Below are 21,743 nucleotides of genomic sequence, written 5' to 3' on the forward strand. Positions count from 1 at the left end.
TATATATATATAAGTTTAATTATATTATGCAAGTAGATCTGGGCATTGGGCGGCGGCCCGACAGGCTTGTCATAAGCCCACTTAGATTGAGCGGGCCTGGCTATTAAAAAATTAAAATTTTGCAGGCTCGGTCCAAGCCAGATTCTGTTATCACTTAATCAAAGCTCGAATGGGCCCTACTTGTGTTAAACCTGGTCCGTCCATTGGCCCGGTCTCATAAATATATTTCGTGATTGCAAGCTTTTAAAGTGATTAATTTCCTCTTCTTTTCTCTTCTTTATCATCCGTAAAAATTATTACTTAATTTTTTTTTCAAAAATAAAATATATTTTTTATGCATATATAAGATGACATATATAAAAATTGAAGTTCAGGTGTTAGATAGATGATTAAATAGAAATTGATGAGTAGTATGTACGTTTTTTTCTTATGCGGTCTTTTACTCAACTTTTTTGTATTTACATATCAAAATGTTATCAGTTTAAAATCTTACGTATTTTATGCATATATGTTTGCTACTAAAATCACTTAAATCTATAAAAAAAATTTTGTACGAATAAAATCAATTTAAAATACTTGTCGCACATAGTTGCATGTTTCAAACATTCATATTACATATTATTTTAATATTTTAAATCAACAACATGATTCACGAGAAAATGTTAAAAATTCTATTATTTATTTATTTTTTGTATAAATAATTAATTTTCTTTAAAAGCCCACGGTGGCCCAGACCGGCCAGATTATAAATAAAATCCAAACACAAGCCCGGCCCGAATCTACTTTGACCGATTAAAGCCAGAATAAGTGTGACTAACGCCAAACCCGACCCACCCAACGTCCAAGTCTAGTATGCATGTAAATCTTCCTTGAATTTTTGCTATAGTCTTTGTCAATTTTGCTGGATATTTCCTTATTTTTCAGTCATTTCATTGGGGTATCTACTCATTTTTCTGTATTAATAATCAGATGAATCTTTACTTTTCACTTAATCTTCATCTTTTTATTGATTTAAAGTGAATGTATGGCAAAATCATAATATAATTTTTAAAAAATACTGAAAATGTTGTTTCTCTTAAGGTTCTTGGAGAAGCAACTGCTAAGGTGCTGTCAAAAGGCTATATTTTAAAAAGAACCAATATTATTCGTAACACTCTTCATAAAATAGTATTTTTAAAATTGAAAAAGAGGAAAAAGAAAATGCAATTAGTAATCTAACAAGTAAGCTGAGATATTTGCAAATACTAAAAATATTTTTTCTTGGATGTATTTTCAAATGAGCCAACACTTCTTTCAATGCTCTCAATAAAATATTTTTCTAGCCTGAAGAAGCGGAAACGGAATGCAATTGTTGATTTAATATTTAAATTGAGATATTTGCAAACAGTTCAAATCAATTTTTTTTATGGATATATTTCCAAGAGAATCAATAGTGTTCATAATACTATCTACAAATTGTTTTTTCAAGTGAAGAAGATGAAAGATAAATATAATTACTGATCTAACATATAAACCGTGATATTTGCAATGGAAGGAGAAAAGCTATACCACCAATAAGTAAATCGAGAAGTATACAAAAAGAGTTATACCACCAAAGCACTGAAACCATCTCAAACAACCAACAAGTAAACCGAGAAACACAAACTTAATAGAAAAAACAATGTAAACCAATAAAAGCAAACCATCACAACAAAGAGAAGGGGATGAGTTATATATATGGAGAGATTCGAAGAGAGGAGACGACAGAGCACAGGTAAAGGGGAAAAAGAGATCAGAATTTTGCCCTAAAGCTGCAGTGGAAGAGAAAAGGGTTGGGGGCAAGAAGGCAATCAAGGAGCAGTATCGAGGACAGAGGAGGGGAATGTGCTTGCTCACCCCCCACCTCTCGCTTTTTCTCTTTTGCGGCTGACCGACATTAAAAAATAACAAGAAAGTTGTTATGTTGGAGACCGATCTCCTGCTCTCGCCCTTCCGCCTACGACTGGCGTTGATTCGCGAAGCGCCCGCTCCGGCCTATGCCGTTTGCGAAAGGTCGCGACTGCGACCTTACAGTTACGCGATTTGTTCCCGCTTAACCGCTCCCGCGCCTCCCAGTTTCGCAATAAAATACTTCAGACGGCTCTCCTTAAACTTTAGAAGTCGCGGTTAATGTTCTTCTTCAGGCTTTCTTAGGATAGAAGGAAGGAAAATGCAAGCAGTAGTTCCCTGCGGTGAAGGAAGAAGAAAGAAGAAAAAGAAGATTGTTCTCCCTTAGCTTTTTCTTGGTGGCTTATGACAGAAGAGAATTTGGTTTTATTTCTCTTGTAAGTTTATCTTCTTCGATGTATCTCGGTGTAAAGTTTCTTCAGTGTATATCGGTGTAAAGTTTCTTCAGTGTATCTCGGTGTAAAGAAAGAAAAACAATGATAGAAAAAGAGATAGCAACGAAGTGAGAGATTCTTCTTATAAGTCGAGGTGATCGACTGGTGTAAATTCCTCTGAGATAGTAAAATTCTCTGCAACTCCGTGGGCGTAGGTAATTTGTCGAACTACGTAAATCTGTGTGTTCCACTGTGTTACTATTTTCTGGTGTGAATTTTTCTCGTTCTATTATCTATAATATATATATAGACACACACACACACACACACACACACACACACACACACACACAACACACACACACACACACACACCACAACAACAACTGGTGCTATAGTTCGCAACAAAAGCCACATGTCAAACGCTTAAAATAGTGCTTTCAAAATGATAAGAATCTAAAACACCACTGATGACTACAAAATTGGTGTGAAGCAGGCGGCCACTTCACTCAAGTATACATGTCAAAATAATAATCAGTTTGCAAGAGTACCGCATATCAATTACGTTAAGAAACAAATTCAAAAAGGTGAATCTACAGTTTACGAGCTATTTCAACCTAGTTCAGCGTGATTCAAAAAACATAAAAAAAAATTCTTATATCCATCAAAGTTTGTAGAAAACAAAAGTAGTGAAAAACAATGGTCAAATTACTTTTGTGTTTCTTCAAAATTGTATAGGATCGTGCCTCTGTAATTCAGGTGTGATACCTAACTTTACTTTTCTTGTAATTTTTCATGTTTGGTTGTTGTCAACAAGGGATGATATTTCTTTCTTAAAGTTATGCCTAGTTCAAAAGAAAAATTGGAATTCTATAAAAATAAATTTCACCTATCTTTATGACATCCCCAATATTTTTTAAATCTTTGATTGGTTGCAAGATTCGTATGGTTGCAAGATTCCTAATAAAATATTCTTATCCTCATCAGATTTTATGGTTAACATAATCATTCAACTACACATCCGTCAAATTCGTAGATCAAGATTGATTTTAACACACTGACTGGCTAGGTTAAGACTAAATGAAGGCCAGAAGGTCAACCAACAACTTTAAACAACCAAAAGCATATAAACGTATTATGAGAGATATGCAACAAAAATCAAAGCCAGGAAAACCATCCGCAAACTACAGTGGCACAAAAAAATTAATTTAGTTATTTCCCTTTGAGAGAAAATACATTAAATCTGATTAAAATCAAATCTATAAGAAACATCTTTATCAAGATAAAAATAAACATAAATAACTTTGTCAATCTTTTCTAACAAAAACAGCAAAAATAAATCTCTCAAACACCTCTCAAAAAGAAAACAACCCAAAACAAAAGAATAGAAGAATAACTCTCTCATCCTTTGAATTCTCTAAAAAAAAACCTCTCTTTAATTCTTCCTTAATGTCCTTTTTAAAGCCTTGTTTGAATTCCTTTCAAAACCATCAGAATCTCACTGATTAAAAGTTTCCAATTAAAGCAGATGTGGCAGTGTGACCATGCCTGAATAGTGGCGTAATTATGCCAAACTCTAGGGTTAGTTTGTGTGGTCGTGCTGCCTATAGGCATGGCTACGCTTAGAGGACAAGAGCGCTAGTCTTCAACAGAGGGGGCATGAACACACCAGAAAAACGGTGTGGCTATGCAGAGAGCAGGAAGTGTCGCACGTTCCTCTGGTCAAACCGCCCCTAAGCTGGTGTGATAACGCCACACATATGACATTGTTATTCTGAGCTAATTAGTTTTAAAGTTACATGTTTCGCTCTAAGTTGCGTGCTAATCCTCCTGAAATCTACAAAACACAATTTCAACCTAAAAAAACATAAAATCATGAAATTAAAGGAAGAAATTGTCAGAATTAAAGCATGCAAATGCAAAAAAATTAAAGTATGTCAACCACCCCAAATGCACCCTAATTTCGCAACAAAAAGAAGGGAAAAAAAAGAGGTAGACGTGAGGTTATTTTTTATCTTGCCACCACTAATGATAATGTTTTGCAAAAAAAAAAAAATCAATTTCTACAAATAGGATATTTGTAAATTAAAAACAAGAAATTTTAAAAATTATAAAATTGATAAAATCAACATAAAATTAACGCGTCAGGCGTCATATATGATTAAAAAGTCATGTCAAACAACTTTACATGTCATCATGTGACACTGCGATTTTATCACTTTTATAAATTTATTTTTAAATTTGTTATTTTAAATATTAAAATAAAAAAATATACATATTTGACGTTATTGTTCTTCCAACATGAGGTGATAATGTGTGACATCATAAATTGGTGTATGATGTCATTGATTGAAAAAAACAGTTGATAGAGTGAGAAATATATCCAAGATAGAGTGAGAATTACAATTAGCTTATATGAATCAATAGGTTTTAAGATTGATTGTAAAACAAAGTTTGAATTCTCTCCCATCGAAATATTATCTCTTGCGGCCTACTCGTTGCCACACAATTTTATCACATTGATGTAACTTCCTAGATGGTCAACCATCTTGAGAGTGCTCTAATACAAGGACATTTAGAGAGAGAGAGAGAGAGAGAGAGATCCTTATAGTTAAATTTTTTGTTTTTGGAATTTTCAATTCCTTCAATATTTCCTTATAGTTAATTTTTTTTGTTTTTGGAATTTTCAATTCCTTCAATATTAATTTAAATCCTGCTTTGGCTAGGAGTGTGCTCGAGCCAAGCTAACTCGAGCTCGGCTCCATAGATGATGTCTCACAAACAGAGCTTAAGAGGCAAATGAGCTAAAATCTACTAGCGAGCCAAGCTAACTCGAGCTCGGCTCCATAGATGTCTCACAAGCAGAGCTTAAGAGGCAAATGAGCTAAAATCTACTAGCCCTGACAAGCCATTGCCTGATGAGTCGGTTTGTTTTAAAAATATTAATATAAAATGGAATTAATTAAAGTACAAACTCAAATTAAATAATTAATCAATCAAACTAAAGCCATTGAACGTGAAGAAAAAGTGGTTTAAATTTGAATGGTTCAACTCGAGCTACATCAATTATATTATGCTTTATAAATTCAATTAATATTATATTTTCCCAATTATCTTACTTAAAAATAGCTACTTTTAGCGTGCTGGTGGGCTTGCTTTATGTTTGCTGCTTCAATGGCTGAAGTTCTTAAATCAACAGTGCAACTGCTCAGCTTTTCTTTTTGGGGCATTACATTTATATCGCTTAATTTAATGTATTTATATATCTAATATTTAGAAAATGGAGGCACGCCATGGTGCCGGACAGAATAGTATTTTAAAGTTGGGATTTTTACTTATAATAAGACCTAAATCATATAATTTACAGATACAGGCCCACCATGACCGTCCTGCGGGAGGAAGGGCTGAGATGCCGTCGGCCGGGAGATCGGCCGGGAGAGAAAGGATGGAATCGTAACGGAGTCCTTTGAGAGTAAATTAAATGTTTGGGAGCATTTGCCTGTAAATTGCTTGTTTTTATGATCTCTTATGTAAAAACTCATTTAAATATTTAATTTATTTTAAGATGGATATACATTTGAATATGAAATTAAATTTCTTCTTAGGAGTTCGCAAGAAGGAAACATGTATTTTATTGGACCAAAAAAAAAATTTTAATATTTTTTGGTAATTCTTTGCTAGTGTCATGCCATGACTAATAAGTCATTATATTTAATTTATTTTTTAGAGAAAAATTAAGGCAACGTCCTACTTTATTTAGAAGGAAAGAAAGAGTTACAACTTGAAAACCCAAATTACAACACACACAAAAGAAAAAACTAAAAAAACAACCACTCAGGGAAACTGAAACACGAGGGCAACAAAGAAGAAGAAACAAACCAACAATATCAACAACAACTGCAAGCAAATCCGTTATCATCAACTCCACCAACAACATCGATAGTACAACAACCTCTTAGGCTCCGTTTGGGAGCGCGATATGAGAGCTTCGCGGCCTGCGCCTGCGGATTTTATTCGCTTGGCGGGGCGTCCCGCGGCGAGTGGGACGCGGTTCAGGTAAAAAGCGGGCCGCGGGATGGATCCCGTGGCACAGCTTTCTCGATCGGCTTTTTACGCATTTTACCCCCCATCGAGACTCCCCTTCCCAACTTCGGCTTCTCTCGCGTTGCCCACGTTCTCAGTTCGTCTTCCTCCTCCCAAAAAAATTTTTGTGGGTTCTCCATGCCCGGCTCCTCTTCCAGCTTCCTTCTGCACAGAAAACAGAGACGACCGTCCTCTGCATTCTCTCACTTTGCTCGCAGCCTCGAAGCAGTATTCTTTCGAGCAAATGCCCCCACTTGGAATGTGAAGAGGAACTCACAATCACAGTGGAAAATGAACTAAGAAGAGAAGCAACAAGGGGATTTTTAATGGAAGAAGAAACAACCTGTTCGATGTGGCCTCGGCTTCAGCTCATTACTTCTGATTTCTTTGTTTCATTCTTGTGGGTTTGGTCTAGATCCCTGCTAAGGTGCTTAGCTTTTTTGTGGGTTTGGTCTCATTTTTAGATTGTTGATTGATGCTATGGGTGCAATCCATGGGCACCTCTTTTCTTTCTCTATATATGAATCACTCGGAGAGGTATTTCTAATAAGCAAAGAATCTGTGGCATCTAATTTTTCTTAACTAGCTTTTTTCTGATGATCATTCAATATTCTCACTCAAAATGGATAGTTAAGATTTGTCATTTCAAGTTTGCTTATTGGTATATCAAATCTTTATAGATATTATAATCTTCTTATTTTACTGTTAATTTTATTAATTTTATTTCATTTTATTTAACACTTTCAGAGCTCACTGTTAAGTGAGGGTATATGAATTTTATGTTCTATTTAGAAATGAATTTCTCCTTCAGAAGTTTTAAAAATGTAGTTGTTACAAACCTCTTTTAAACAGTTTTACCAAACATAGGCACCATGGTCATTTTTTCAGAAACAGTTGTTCCATGGTTGTTTTCACACAGGTGCACCAAATAGACAGTCAGCTTCTACGCAGCTGCTTCCCCGCAGCAACTTTTTGTGGCAGTGCAGATACAGCTGAAAAACTGAGAAGTTGCAGCTGCGCTAAACGGAGCCTTAGCGGTTTCAACATCAACAACAACTACAAGACAAATTTGCATATCATCAACTCCACTAGCAACATCAACAACAACTACAACCTCAATCTTCAATAAGAAGCAACAAATGATAGCCCAAATTTCAAGAGGAAAAAAGGAAAGCCTACAAAGATCTTTAATCCTGTAAAGAAAAACAAACAAGACAACCGCACAAGAACCATAGACAAACCAAACCAATAAAAACAATGAGTAAAATGAAAAATCGCCTAAGAAACCACAAAAACAAAGACAGGAAGGATAACCAACCAAAGCTTATAACTTATGTACAAAAAAATATTAAAATTCCGTCCTAAAATTTGAATGCATAAAAATATATTTAAAACTGTTTTAATTTTAATAAATGTTGGAATTCAACAAAGCTCAAAAACAATCGCAGCCGTCACTAAAGATCAATCTAGAAATGTGAGGTTATCAAAAAATCAACCAATAGTAACAACAACACTAAAAACCCAAATAAACTAAACAACTACAAAATAGAACAACAAACAATGAAGAAATAAAACATAAGAGCTCAAACAACAACCCAAAGAAACAAAAATGGCCATCCACAACAAAAAATCTGATCTGAATCTGTCAAATAAACTGCATCCACAAGCAGAAATAAAACTAGCCCTGAAATGCTAGAACAAATCTACCAAGAAACAACAAGAGAGCAACTATAAAGAAAGCTCAAAGACGTGAATTAATAAAAAATAATCTGCTAACAAAGAATAATAAATATATGACAACCAACCTGAAAATAGAAAAAAAAAACTTGGAAGAAACTACTGGAAATATTGTTTAGTGTATGGATTTGGCAGGAGGTGGCGGTATTGAAGCAGTCGGATTTAGCCAAAGGTGGAAGTGACTAGAGTTGGTTGCAGACAATAGTGACAAGTGGATGGCGGAGGGCCGCATCAATGATCCGTGGGCATGGATGGCGGGTTGTCATGTCAAAGATCTATGTGATGTTGGATCGTCTGACAAAAGGGCGGAGTGGTCTGGTACATGGTAGACGGGCAAATCGACGATCCGTGGTCCAAATTATTATTATATATTTTGAAAAAAACAAATTGTGGGTCATTTTAAGCATCTAAATAGGGCGAGAAAAGGAGAAAGAAGATGGACTCCTCAACCATTCCTAGCAGGCAATCCGAGATTTCCCATAAGAGGAAATTTGTCCTCTACCCTGCTTATAAAGATATCTGGATCTTCTTTTGTGCTCCTATAAAGGATAAAGTTCCTAACCCTGCCCAGCAGGACATATGGGATCTTTTTTTGCACTATTGTGAATAAGAAAGTTATTCTCGAAATTGCTCAATGGTTTGCAGAGGTTGCTCGAGTTGGCTGGAGGGGGCAGACAGTGGCGGTAGCTGCCAGAGTTGGCCTGAGGCGATCCGACATAGGCTTGAGTTGGATGGATGTATCAGTGTCGACGACTGTAGAAGTTGGTCGAAGGCGGCGGTAGGCAGTCAGAGTTCGTTGAAGGCAGCTCTTTATTGTATGGATTTGGCTGAAGGTGGAAGTGGCCAGAGTTGGTCTCCGGCAGTAGCGACAGGTGGATGGTGGAGCGCCACATCAGTGATCCGTGAGCATGGATGGCGAGTTGTCATGTCAAAGATCTGTGTGATGTTGGATCGTCTGACAAAAGGGCGGAGTGGTCCAGTGCATGGTAGACGGCCACATCGGCGATCCGCGGTCCAAATAATTATTATATATTTTGAAAAAATAATATTGTGGGTTATTTTAAGAATTTAAATAGGCCTAAAAAAGGAGAAAGGGGGTGGACTCCTCGACCATTCCTGGCAGGCAATCCGAGATTTCCCATAAGAGGAAATTGTCCCCTACCCTGCCTATCAGGATATCTGGATCTGCTATGAAGGATAAAGTTCTTGACAGTGCCCAACACGTCATATGGGATCATTTTTCTTGATCTTTTTTCTCACCGTTGTGAATAAGAAAGTTTCCTCAAAACCGCTCAATGGGACATCTAGGAAGTGCTTTAGGTCTTTCGTGTTGCTGTCACAATTTCCAAAGGATCCCATCTCCCTGTAATTCAATGGAGGTACCAGAATTTTGAGGAGGTTATTTCAACACATTTATATATGAGCTTTCTTATTGTAGCATTTATACCAATATGTGTTAGTCTTTATAACTTTTTAATCGCATGGCGTGACATTTGTACATGACAATAATGTTCTTGTCTTTACTGCTTGATATTGCAGTATTGCATTTGTTCGTACCTATCCAAGCCTAGCTCATTTTTGGTTGATGTAAAAAAATTGACTCAATACAACTCGCTCCCCAGAGGAGATAAAAATATAATAAGTCTTGAATCAAATATAGCTCAATTTGAGTGTTGCCCCTAGTAGAAGCTTAGTAACATCTGACTCTTTTGAGGCTTATAGCGGCACAATATATTTTGGCTTCTCAAACATGTGAAAGTCTGCAATTAGAGTTAGCACGTTCACTTTATAGAAAAAAATCACTTATATTTTGAGGTTTGAGTCCTCTTAGGTTTGTATTTTTTGAAGCTTATGCCTACTCAGACTTATGTCTTCTAGGAGCTTGAAATGTGATGATGCCATATGAGGCTCATAGTCTTCCAAGTTGTTTGATGTGTAACAACCTGTTTTCTAAATTGCAGGAGAGGAAACGAGAAAAAACCAAAAAGAAGAAGAAGCGAGGAGTCGGACAATAAAGAATCAAAGAAGAAGAAACGAACAATAAGCTGCAGAGAGATAGAGAAAGGTGAAGTGAAAGGTTCGGGTATTCAAAGAGATATTTTCAAGTTTAAATCCATGCGTAAGGGGATGATGGAGGCGAGTTGACTTACCTGGTGAGTCAACCAATGAGTGAGAGAGACGGTGTGTGCAAATTAGGGCATCTCGTAGCCGGAGGTAGCAAAGTCAACGGATGCCAACGTCTCTGTCTAGCAAGGAGGTGGAAGAGGGAGGCGATGGCGGTGTCGAGGCTTGTCTGGTTGCCGGAGAAGGAGAGGGTGGCAGCATTGTCGAGAGTCTGGCAAGGCAGGCGACACGAGAGTAGTGCCCATGCCCTAGCCTACCCAAGAAGAAGAAGAGGAGAGGAGGGAGGTCAAGTTTGTGCAGGTGAATGAAGAGAAACAATCGAGAATAAAAAGAGGAGAGAAGAAGCTAGTGTATGAAGAAAGAAGAGATTTGAGTGGGTGTTGAGCCAGCTAAGCTTTTGGTAACGTGAGAATTATAAGTTTTGTATTTTAATATTTTATATTATTTGGTTTATAAAAATGTAATAGCAATAAGTATAATAATAATAATAATATGAAATATTTATTTGAAATTTGAAAAGAAACTTTATAATTACTTTTTTGAGTGGACATTTATTTGATATTGAATAAAATCATAAATGTTAATTTAGTTGAAGTTTTGATAATCAAATTAAAGTAATATCAAAACTTAAAATAAAGCTTCTAATCAATAATTAAAGCTACATAAGTAATTAAGAGATTAATTAAGAATAATTAATTATATGTTTAAGATTATATTTTTATGATATTATAGACAGCTAACTATTCAAGGCAAAAATTAAATGTGTTTGAAATAATTCACACAATTTTGAGGTGAGTGTTTGTACTTTTAATATATGGTAATATTTTGGTTCTTCTCGATTTCTATGTATTAATAGATAATGATATTTACACAAACTTTATTTGATTTTTATACTTTCTTTTATTAGTCACATTGTTCGAAATGTATGAAGCTACATAATATTATGCATTAGTGTATGTTATATGTAGTATGTTGAATTGAATGTGACAAGCATATATTTATGTTGATTGCTTGTATGTGCATGACCCACTATGATGGAGTCACTTCTTGATGGTACTAGTGGAGGAATAATAAGATACTAGTGCATAGATATGGAAAAAGAAATTGATATTGATGTATTTTAATTGACATGATTTTTTTATGGGGCTCCTGTGATGGTTGTATATATATGAAATGATATTGATATGTTAATAATATAGTAAAGATATTTTGAATGGTATCAAATATTTATATTGATTTATTAAACAGTTTAACTAGCATTCATATTTTTTTCTTCTCTCATGTATTATTGTGGTTTATGAGTATAAGTATTCGCTGTCTAGTTTAGCTCATAGTTGTTTTAAACTAACTTTTCAAGTAAATTTTAATTATTTAAATAAAGTGAGAGATAAGAGAAAACATTTATAGAATACAAGGACAACCAGTAATTACGTAATTTTAACTGTACCGTTTTAATTTAAAGTGATTAGTGGCTCTTTCATCTATTAAATTTAAGAATAATAAGAAAATTTATTTTACATTTTCTAACCATCTATACCCGTCTTGGTTAATTCTAAACTCTAGGTAGGGTCGTGACATTATGCACCTATGTCTTTTGAGGTTTATAACTTTTTAAGGTATGTGATGTACTTGTGTATTCTAAGGCTTGTAGTCTTATGAAGTTTTTGATGTACATGTACGTTTTAAGGCTTTTAGTCTTTTGAGGTATTTGATGTACTGGTGTTTTTTTAGGTTTGTACTATTCTAAGGTTCTAGATATATATTTGTCTTTTAAGACTTGTAGCTTCTGTGATCTTTGATGTACCTGTATTTTCTGAGGCTTGTAGTCTTCTAAGATCTTTGAGTGGAACTAATTGCTCTCATGGAATCTTTCTAGTGAGGTTCCTGTCAACAACTAGCATTCTATCGAGACTCGCCTCATGAGTTCATTTTCTAGAGGCATGTTAGTTTCTCATCGAGACTTGCCTCATGGGCTTGTTATCTTGGGGTACTGTTGCTTTCCATTGAGACTTGTCTAATGGGCTCAACTTTCAGAGATATGGTATGCTCCCATGAAGTTTTATCTCTTAGGCTCAACTTTCACTGGCATAGTATCTTCCCATCAAAATTTATCTTTTGGACTTGTCTTCTAGAGGTATAATATCTTCGAATGAGTCTTGCCTCTTGGGCTCAACTTTCAAGGGTATGAGTGAAGTTTTTGTATACCACTGCGTAAGCTTTACTTTTTCTAGGTTATTAGTTGCAGCTCGTATGCCTAAGGATTGTTTCATGTAGTGGCAGAAGTCAGTTGTAACTCATGCAGGATGTAAGAGCTGTGCCAGAGTGTATAGCAAGAGATGTTTGATGGAGTTAACATGTGTTAGAACAAAGTCGACAGGAGAATTCATTAAAAATGTAAGACCAATTTTAGGTTCTATAGTCGGAGCATTTTCTTGGCAGCATTAACCTGTGATGGACAAAATCAAATGAAATTCATCAAGGATGGTTGGCATATCAAAGGTTGTTGGTCGACCCTTCTGCTTAATGACTATAACCTGTTATAAAAGAGGAAGAAAGGAATCCACCAAGAATTTTTGACTCATTTAAGGTCGTTAGTCGAAGCTCTTACTTGACAGTCATAGCTTATGATGGAAGAGATCGAATCAAGTCCTTCGGGGATCGATTAAGACAAGAATGAGGTTTTAGAGATGCTTTCGTTTCTTAAGACCAATGCACATGTCACAAGGAAACTTTTTTTTTTTTTGAAATTATGTTTGCACCCATACTCAAGAATGATTTTTGGCAAGTTGTTAGTCGTTGCTTTTTCCTTTGTTGTTCCCTAGTACGATTATTTTCCATACGAGTTTGCAAAGCAACAATGTATTGAACCTTGAATAGAACAACTTTATGATACGGTTGAGGAAGAACTCCAATATGATGGGGGGTATTGAGAAAATGTAATTTGTGGAGCCCACCTTCTCGAAGACTTGATGTATTAATGAAATATGCAATAACTTTCCTGCAACTGTCATGTTGGAGATGTTAACGTGAATGACCTTTCGAGATTGCAATGAAAGTTGTCCATTAGCCTGAAAAAAGTTTTAATAGACTTTGTATTTAAATAAGACTTGAGAATACTACCTCACTATAATTGTGTCCAAGATATTGACATGAACAACCTTTCAAGACTGCTATGAAGATCACCCCCAAAGTTGAAGAATGCTTCAGAAATTATCTTCAAGAGGTACTAGGAAGGCTCAGATGATGAGGTAGGGGCTTTGCGTCCAAACTTAAAAATAGTGTATAACAGAACTTTGTTTCCCACAAACAACATCAAACTAATGTATGAGAGGTAATTCGTAGTGGTAGAGTAACGAATACTTGTCTTAGCATTGTACTAGAGTCCATCACACACCTAGATGAAAAAGATAACCAGTCGGAACACCAGAAGTTTTTACGTGGAAAAACCAAAAAAGAAAAAAAACTACAAAGGGTGTGTTTGTCGAATTCGAATATTCTACTATGATTTGGTGATTACAGATACAACCCCTTATCTCGCAAATCGAAAAAAATTATACCATTTCAGATAATTTTTGTTTTGATAGACATTTAATTGCAATTCTATATCTAATCTTAGCACGTAATATTTTCTCTGACTATCAGCAGAGATTTTGCTCTGGTTTTATAGGGAGAGAAATTCCGGTGTGGGGAAAAAAATGTCAAAATCAGTCCCTAATCCTACATAAAATGACGACAGCAGAATGGCCGAGCCAAAGTGTCCCCACAGTGGACTGGAACGAAGATAAAACTGCACATTAGAAAGCGAAATAAAACAATAAATTTTACATTAAACCATTATCTTCAAATTATAAAGTAGCTACGTTCCATCACTACATATAGCTCCAAAGCTCACAACTTGTGACGCCCTCCCTTTATTCATCACCAGCACCAACCCGTGAACCCTTCTCCTCAATTTATATTAAATCCACTCCACTCCTCCTTCCTACTTTCACAGAACCACCATGTTTCTACTCTCCACTCCTCCTCCTTCCTACTTTCACAGAACCACCATGTTTCTCTTCCTCCAAAACTCAAAGACCTCTGCTCCCCTCCTCCTCCTCCTCCCCCTCATCCTCCTCCTCCTCTCCGCCCACTCCCACGGCCACACCAAAGGCCTCCGGCGGCCAAAAACCCCAGAATCAAACTATTCCGGCATTGCAACGCAGCAAAGATTGATAGAACAGCAGTTCATGAGATGGGTAAACTTTGTCGGAACCCTCCGGCACAGCCTGTTCGGCCGAGTAATGAACAAACTGTTTCCTTCCTACACTCTCACCGTCGACAAAAATCCGGCGAAGGGAGACTTCACCACCATTCAAGCCGCCATCGATTCGCTTCCCCTCATCAATCTGCTCAGAGTTGTCATCAAAGTCAATGCCGGAACTTACACGTGCGTAAGCAGCGGCTCAATTCGCCGCCTGAATTGTTTCATCAAAATCAAATTTTTGTATTAGATCTGTGAAAAAGATGGGATTTTGTTACAGGGAGAAGGTGAGCATTCCGGCTATGAAAGCGTTCGTAACGATAGAGGGAGAGGGGGCGGATAAGACGGTGGTGCAGTGGGGAGATACAGCAGACACCACTGGGGCAAAAGGGCTGCCTTTGGGAACTTACAATTCTGCAACTTTTGCTGTAAACTCTGCTTTTTTCATAGCTAAGAACGTGACCTTCAAGGTATTATCAAACATATATAGAATTAAAAAGAAAAAAAGAATAAAGATTGATGATAATGAATTTGTAATGTTTTTGTTTGGGGGGGCAGAATACCAGTCCGGTGCCAAAGCCGGGGGCGGTGGGGAAGCAGGGGGTGGCGATGAGGATATCGGGGGATACGGCGGCGTTTCTGGGATGCAAGTTCTTGGGGGCGCAGGATACTCTGTACGATCATATTGGCCGGCATTACTACAAGGATTGCTATATTGAGGGCTCTGTTGATTTTATCTTTGGGAATGCTCTCTCCCTCTATGAGGTTAGTTAGCCCTTCTCTTTTCCATAAGCTTGGCCTAAATTCAATACATATTATTACATAGTGGGATTTTTTTTTTCATCTATACTCATGTCAATCATCAAAAATGTTATATATAATAAACTTTATGTGATTATTACATACACACCATCAAAATAATTGATAATTACAAGCCATCTAGGAAGTTTTTATGAACAACTGAACTGATGTATTTACGTGTCACATGATCGAACTATTGAAAATTTGATAAAAATGAAAAATATGATTTGTGATTTTACCATGACTTTTGATATTTGGATAAGAGCTTGAAAAATGAATAAGAGAGGAGGGTTGTGATGGTTAAATTTTACCATGATTTTTTATGTAAATGGCCCAAATTTTAATTGTGATGGTTAAATTTAAAATTTTGGTGATTTATTTTGGTTGAAATGTAAAATTTTAAGTTTAGATGATCAATTTATTAGGTTTTTGGATCAAATTTGATTTTAGAAATTAATTTAAAACTTGACTTTAAAAATTTTTTGGGCCGACAAGTTTGAATTGAATCAATTTTTTTCAAGTTCTTTTTTTTAAGATGCTATTTTTGATTAATTGAGTGATGGTGAAAATATTTCACTTATTAAATTTATTTGTAGGAGGGAAAAAAATATTGAGACAGTTACATTACATGTCACACAATTCTTATGAATTTGTACATGAAACACCTAAATTTTGATTTTTAGATTTCTAACACTCTAATTTTTTTATCACATTAAAAATATCATTATCGTTAGTTATGAAAAAGTGAAATGTATTTTTGATACATAGATAAAGTGGTATTAATATAAATATTAAATTTTATGTGTTACATATGTAAATATATGACAATCGTGTCGCGTAAATTTTTAAATATTATTTTCTTAATTTATAAATTTAATTAGTACTTGTTGCATGGAGCTGACACGTGGCATATATTTATAACTTGATCGGGCTGAGCCTATTCAGGGCAGCTTATTTGGTGCGGTGTCGTTTAGAAAATGCACCTGGCCTGTTTGGGTAAACTGCGTTTTAGCAGCTTATGCGTTTTCAAAACGCAGAAAATAATAATTTTCACACCGCACCAATCTAGGTGCGGTGGGAGCTTATTGGCAACGTTTTAATTTTTGGATTTAGACGATGAAGTTTTTGTAATTTATGAAATTTCAGGACAAGTTAATGTAAAAATTTCATATCATGCAACATACATGAGGCCTCAAGAACAAATCATGCAATTCTTGTTGATGTGTGCTAAATAATTAGCGGTGATAGAGTAATAGATTATCGTCTTAGCGTTGCACGAGAATTCAACACACACTATGATAAAAGAAAACAACCAGCAGTGGCACCAAAAATTTTTACGTGGAAAACCTCATAGAAGAAAAAAATTACAATGCATGACCCAGTTGTGAAAATTCACTATAAGTTGTTGATTACAAAGATCCTTTATCCCATAGATTAGAAATGGTCACAAAGTCTTTTGAATTATAACGTCAACGTGCAAATGAACTTGTTATAAAAAGTGGGTGGCAGTCGATGGTGAACGGTGAAAGCCAGAAGGTGGTGGTCAACAACGGTCGACGATAGTCAATAGTGGTCAACGGTGATCACTAGCGATCAGTAGTTGCCATTCGCGGTCGACGACAACTGAAAAGTGGTAGGAGTGGTACTGGACTTCGGTTCTTTCTCAAGACTTTAAGTTATTTCTCAAGCCTCAAGCTATTCACCCCCTCATGGGATGAACAAGAATCTATTTATAGTGTTATAGTTGTAATTAATATAGGAATATGAACTACTTTGATCAGGCAGTCTAGAGACATTTGTTCAATCAGACGTGTTTGATGGATATTTGAATATCTTAACGATGTCGAAATTGAGCAATTTTGGGCTCGTTTTTTATTATTCGTAATTACCTATTTAAAATGAGAGAGAGGAGAGAGCTGGGATTTAGACGATGAAGTTTTTGTAATTTATGAAATTTCAGGACAAGTTAATGTAAAAATTTCATATCATGCAACATACATGAGGCCTCAAGAACAAATCATGCAATTCTTGTTGATGTGTGCTAAATAATTAGCGGTGATAGAGTAATGGATTATCGTCTTAGCGTTGCACGAGAATTCAACACACACTATGATAAAAGAAAACAACCAGCAGTGGCACCAAAAATTTTTACGTGGAAAACCTCATAGAAGAAAAAAATTACAATGCATGACCCAGTTGTGAAAATTCACTATAAGTTGTTGATTACAAAGATCCTTTATCCCATAGATTAGAAATGGTCACAAAGTCTTTTGAATTATAACGTCAACGTGCAAATGAACTTGTTATAAAAAGTGGGTGGCAGTCGATGGTGAACGGTGAAAGCCAGAAGGTGGTGGTCAACAACGGTCGACGATAGTCAATAGTGGTCAACGGTGATCACTAGCGATCAGTAGTTGCCATTCGCGGTCGACGACAACTGAAAAGTGGTAGGAGTGGTACTGGACTTCGGTTCTTTCTCAAGACTTTAAGTTATTTCTCAAGCCTCAAGCTATTCACCCCCTCATGGGATGAACAAGAATCTATTTATAGTGTTATAGTTGTAATTAATATAGGAATATGAACTACTTTGATCAGGCAGTCTAGAGACATTTGTTCAATCAGACGTGTTTGATGGATATTTGAATGTCTTAACGATGTCGAAATTGAGTAATTTTGGGCTCGTTTGATTGGTCTTACTCAGACAATCGATTAGACTATAGACTTGCTATATTTGATATTTGTTTGACCTTCTAAATATGTCCAAAAATATTCTAAGAGTGGCTTAATGACATGATCTAAGCTTGATTTTGTTTGAATTGGACCGATTTTGATAAGATGATGGATTTTTTTTTTCGCTTATATGTTTTTTATCTTACAACTAAAATTTAGTGAAAATACTGTGTGGATAATGTACATGTGGATTAATGATATTGTGGTGGTATTGGGTGATATTATCGCCGTATTATAGTGAATGTCGCCACAATATACTAAATCCACACATATATTATCTGTATGTAATATTTCATATAATATTAGGCTTCTATATTTATATATTCAAATTTTCTATACCAATTAAAAAATATTATTATTGCTAACTAATTAAAAGTTGTGCAAACTCTCCAAAATAAATGTAGAAGCAAATTAAACCGAACATTGAATTGAAACAAAAATATATATTTGAGGTTTAATGTTTGAACCAGATAGATATTGAATTGGAGGGCATAATAAATATTTAAATTATTTTAATATAATTAAAATAATATAATGATGATATATTAGATTTTGTTATAAATTTAATAAATAATACCTTAATACAAGACAATTATTTTGAATATTTTGAATAATATTTTAAATAAAAATATTAAACAAATTTATTATTATTTCAATGTCAGAAAATCTTATTCCATCGATTATTTGGCGGGGAAAATGTGGGTTATATCAAGCCTTAAACAAAGATGCCATACTTCTCTTCTCTGCTCTAACTTGTAAGCCACAGCCTCGCTAAACACGTGCTATTGGTCACTCAAAAGTACAATCATGTGCGCACGGATAAAAAGCCTGCTTTCTTTTGTCATATGTACTCACAACATATTTGTAAATTATGTTTTTATTCTAATTCTCCATTACTAGTTATATTTATCATATTCTAAATATATTTTATGGTATCCTCATTATATATGTGTTGTCTACCTAAGAAATTATAATTATTCGTATAAATTTTGATGTATGTTTATATTTGAAAATTAAAAAATTAAATTTATAAATACAAACTCAAATTCATAATAAAATAAGAGCTCTAAGTAAAAGAAATCAAATGATATAAAATTTAATATGATTTAAGTCTAATAGAACCCAAATAATATACTTAAATCGTAAGGATAAGCTTTAGAATATATTTTAGAGGACTAAAAGATCTCTAAATATGTTAACCTTGTAATCATGATGCAAATCAAGCAAGCCTGAGATTGCTTAATTCCAATGTTATTAAGGCATTTAAATACTGATAAAATTATATATAATCAAAGGAATCACTCCGAGCCATCATCGTCGTACCAAACCACGTTGTTGAGGCAGATCTCCAACGCAGAGGTGTAGCTGCCACCATCGTCCCATTGTCAGTGGGTCATCACTGTTATAATGAGGTCGCCATCACCAAACCCCTAACTCAAGAATCTCTTTGTCATGCTAGACCACTAATGTCGGGTCAACGTCGTTCGACCACTAACATTTGACTGATGCTGGGGCACCAACTCCACCATCATCGAGCCACTTCTTCCACCATCAAGCAAATATTGTCCAACCACTAATGAAAGGCCACCACCATTGTGCCTGACCAGCATTGACATTGTGTTGTTGCGCCATGAAACCATCGACACTCGATTAATGCCGAGCCACCACCACTGATGCCATCAGATTACCATCATTAGACCACCACCACCGTGCCAAACCAACGTCGTGGAGCTACCGTCACCACCAAATCACATGCACCAGATCGATATCGAGCCAACATCACCATTATCAGGACACCATCCTCGGATCACAACTATCATGTCGAACCACCATTGTCTGCCCGACACATCCACTAGAGCACTATCATTGTTGTTGAACCACCATCACGTCTCTGACGCCGCAACTACTGTTGTCGTTGCCAGATCATTACCATCTTTGTCGGATAACAATCATTTAGCCCTCGCTGTCATCAAACCAACTTCACCACTCTATCACTGGAACATTCACATGTCTGACGTTGTTGCTGCCATCATCGTTCTTTGGTTGTTGTAGTAGTTGTTGTCAAACTACCGGTACTCTGACTGGCACAATTGCCACCATTAAATCTCCATTGTCACTTAGTTATGCACAATATTAATTGAATATTCACTTTTATGACTATACCCATAACAAACAAGCATTCAAAGGTGGATTCTATAAATTAACTACATCTCTTGTAATTTTGCCAAGATTTTCACCTACATGCTCTGACCTTAAGATTTTATAGCTTTCTCATGTGAATGTATGTTATCTTCTTATGCGATACAACCTTGAGATTCTCCTCTGCTTCACTCACCTCACGAGTTATACTTCATGGGATTCGTGTGTCCTCTGCTTATGAAAAAAAAAATTATCACAATAATTAAAGAGGGAGAATCTTAGCCATTCAAATCATTTTAAATAAATAATTATTTATTTTAAAACTAGTTCCACTTAAGGGTGTAAATGATTCGAACACGAGCGAACCCAGACTCAGCTCGTGTTCGGCTCGTTCTTCAAGCTCAAAAAGTGTTCGCATTTGACTCGTTTGCTTAGTGAGCCGTTCACGAGCAAAGAGTAATGTTTTGGATGCTTTGTATGTAATTATCCCTAATTTTTATCTATTATTTTAGTGGGGTGCAATAAATAATAATTTAATTATGTATATATATGTATATAAGTTTGACAACAATTTGATTCCTGATGATCATGAGTGATTGACCACCTACAACCAATGTAAATAATAATAATAATAATATATTTATTCCTAATATTGTTTTGGCTATATCATAGAGGAAGAAAGCAAGATTTGTTCATCTTTATCCACAAGGAATTTTCTTTACAGTCAAAACTTTGTCCATTAGTTGTAAGCTTTACAGGGCTTTTACATCCATAACCCACAATTCTTATGTATTTACATACCCATCAGCTAAATATTCATATTTACATGTATATCACTTGAATCTTTTAACATAAGCATCAAAATTACCGCTCTCATTATATTTTAAAAAGTGAAATACATCTTTACTTGCATAGGTTTCTGACACCAATGTGTTATAAGTGTAAATATCCACGTTCAGGTATTAGATATGTAAATTCATAAGAATTGTATGGTATGTAGGTAAATTTCGTGTTTTAAAAAGCATATATGAATTATTTGTATTATTATCTTTTAAATATTTAATATTAAATATTGAAATTATCATCTTGCGCTAATATTTAGTATTGATTGACAGAACTGTATTCTACGGTCAATACAAGTGCAGTCATAGGAATTGTGTGCTATGTAGGTAAATTTCCCGTTTTTTAAAAAGCATATATGAATTATTTGTATTATTATCTTTTCAATATTTAATATTGAATATTGAAGTTATCGTCTTGAGCTAATATTTAGTATTGATTGACAGAACTGTATTCTACGGTCAATACAAGTGCAGTGGACCTGGAGCCATCCATGCGGGCAGAGTTTCATGGTCGCGAGAGCTTACCGATGAGGAGGCGAAGCCCTTTATTTCCTTAAATTTTATTGATGGAATTGAGTGGATAAAGCTATGATTTTTTTTTTTTCCCCTCTTGGCTTTAACTATAATTATTAATTATTTTTCAAGGGGAAATTTATTATTGTAATTGGCTAATTCAATTAAATGTGATAATGATGCATTTATGTCATTAGTTGCGTTGCATGAGTGGATCATTTATATATATAT

At 35.2% G+C, this 21,743-nt stretch overlaps 1 protein-coding gene across 3 annotated transcripts; it reads left to right on the forward strand.

The window, feature by feature from the left end:
• The first annotated feature begins 14,258 nt into the window (after positions 1-14,258).
• On the forward strand, positions 14,259-21,585 carry LOC110021181 (probable pectinesterase 53). Of its 3 annotated transcripts, none has more exons than XM_020719582.1 (4): positions 14,259-14,673; positions 14,768-14,957; positions 15,046-15,252; positions 21,444-21,585. In XM_020719582.1, exons 1-4 carry the CDS (start codon positions 14,294-14,296, stop codon positions 21,528-21,530), a joined length of 864 nt encoding a protein of 287 aa, XP_020575241.1. In that variant the 5' UTR covers positions 14,259-14,293; the 3' UTR covers positions 21,531-21,585. The 3 variants fall into 3 exon arrangements, with proteins under 3 accessions (XP_020575241.1, XP_020575243.1, XP_020575242.1); XM_020719584.1 differs by lacking the exon at positions 21,444-21,585 and adding an exon at positions 16,788-17,065; XM_020719583.1 differs by lacking the exon at positions 21,444-21,585 and adding an exon at positions 16,798-17,065.
• The last annotated feature ends 158 nt before the right edge of the window (positions 21,586-21,743 follow it).

Source organism: Phalaenopsis equestris, unplaced genomic scaffold (assembly GCF_001263595.1).
Source record: "Phalaenopsis equestris unplaced genomic scaffold, ASM126359v1 Scaffold000123, whole genome shotgun sequence".
Classification (NCBI taxonomy): Eukaryota; Viridiplantae; Streptophyta; class Magnoliopsida; order Asparagales; family Orchidaceae; genus Phalaenopsis; species Phalaenopsis equestris.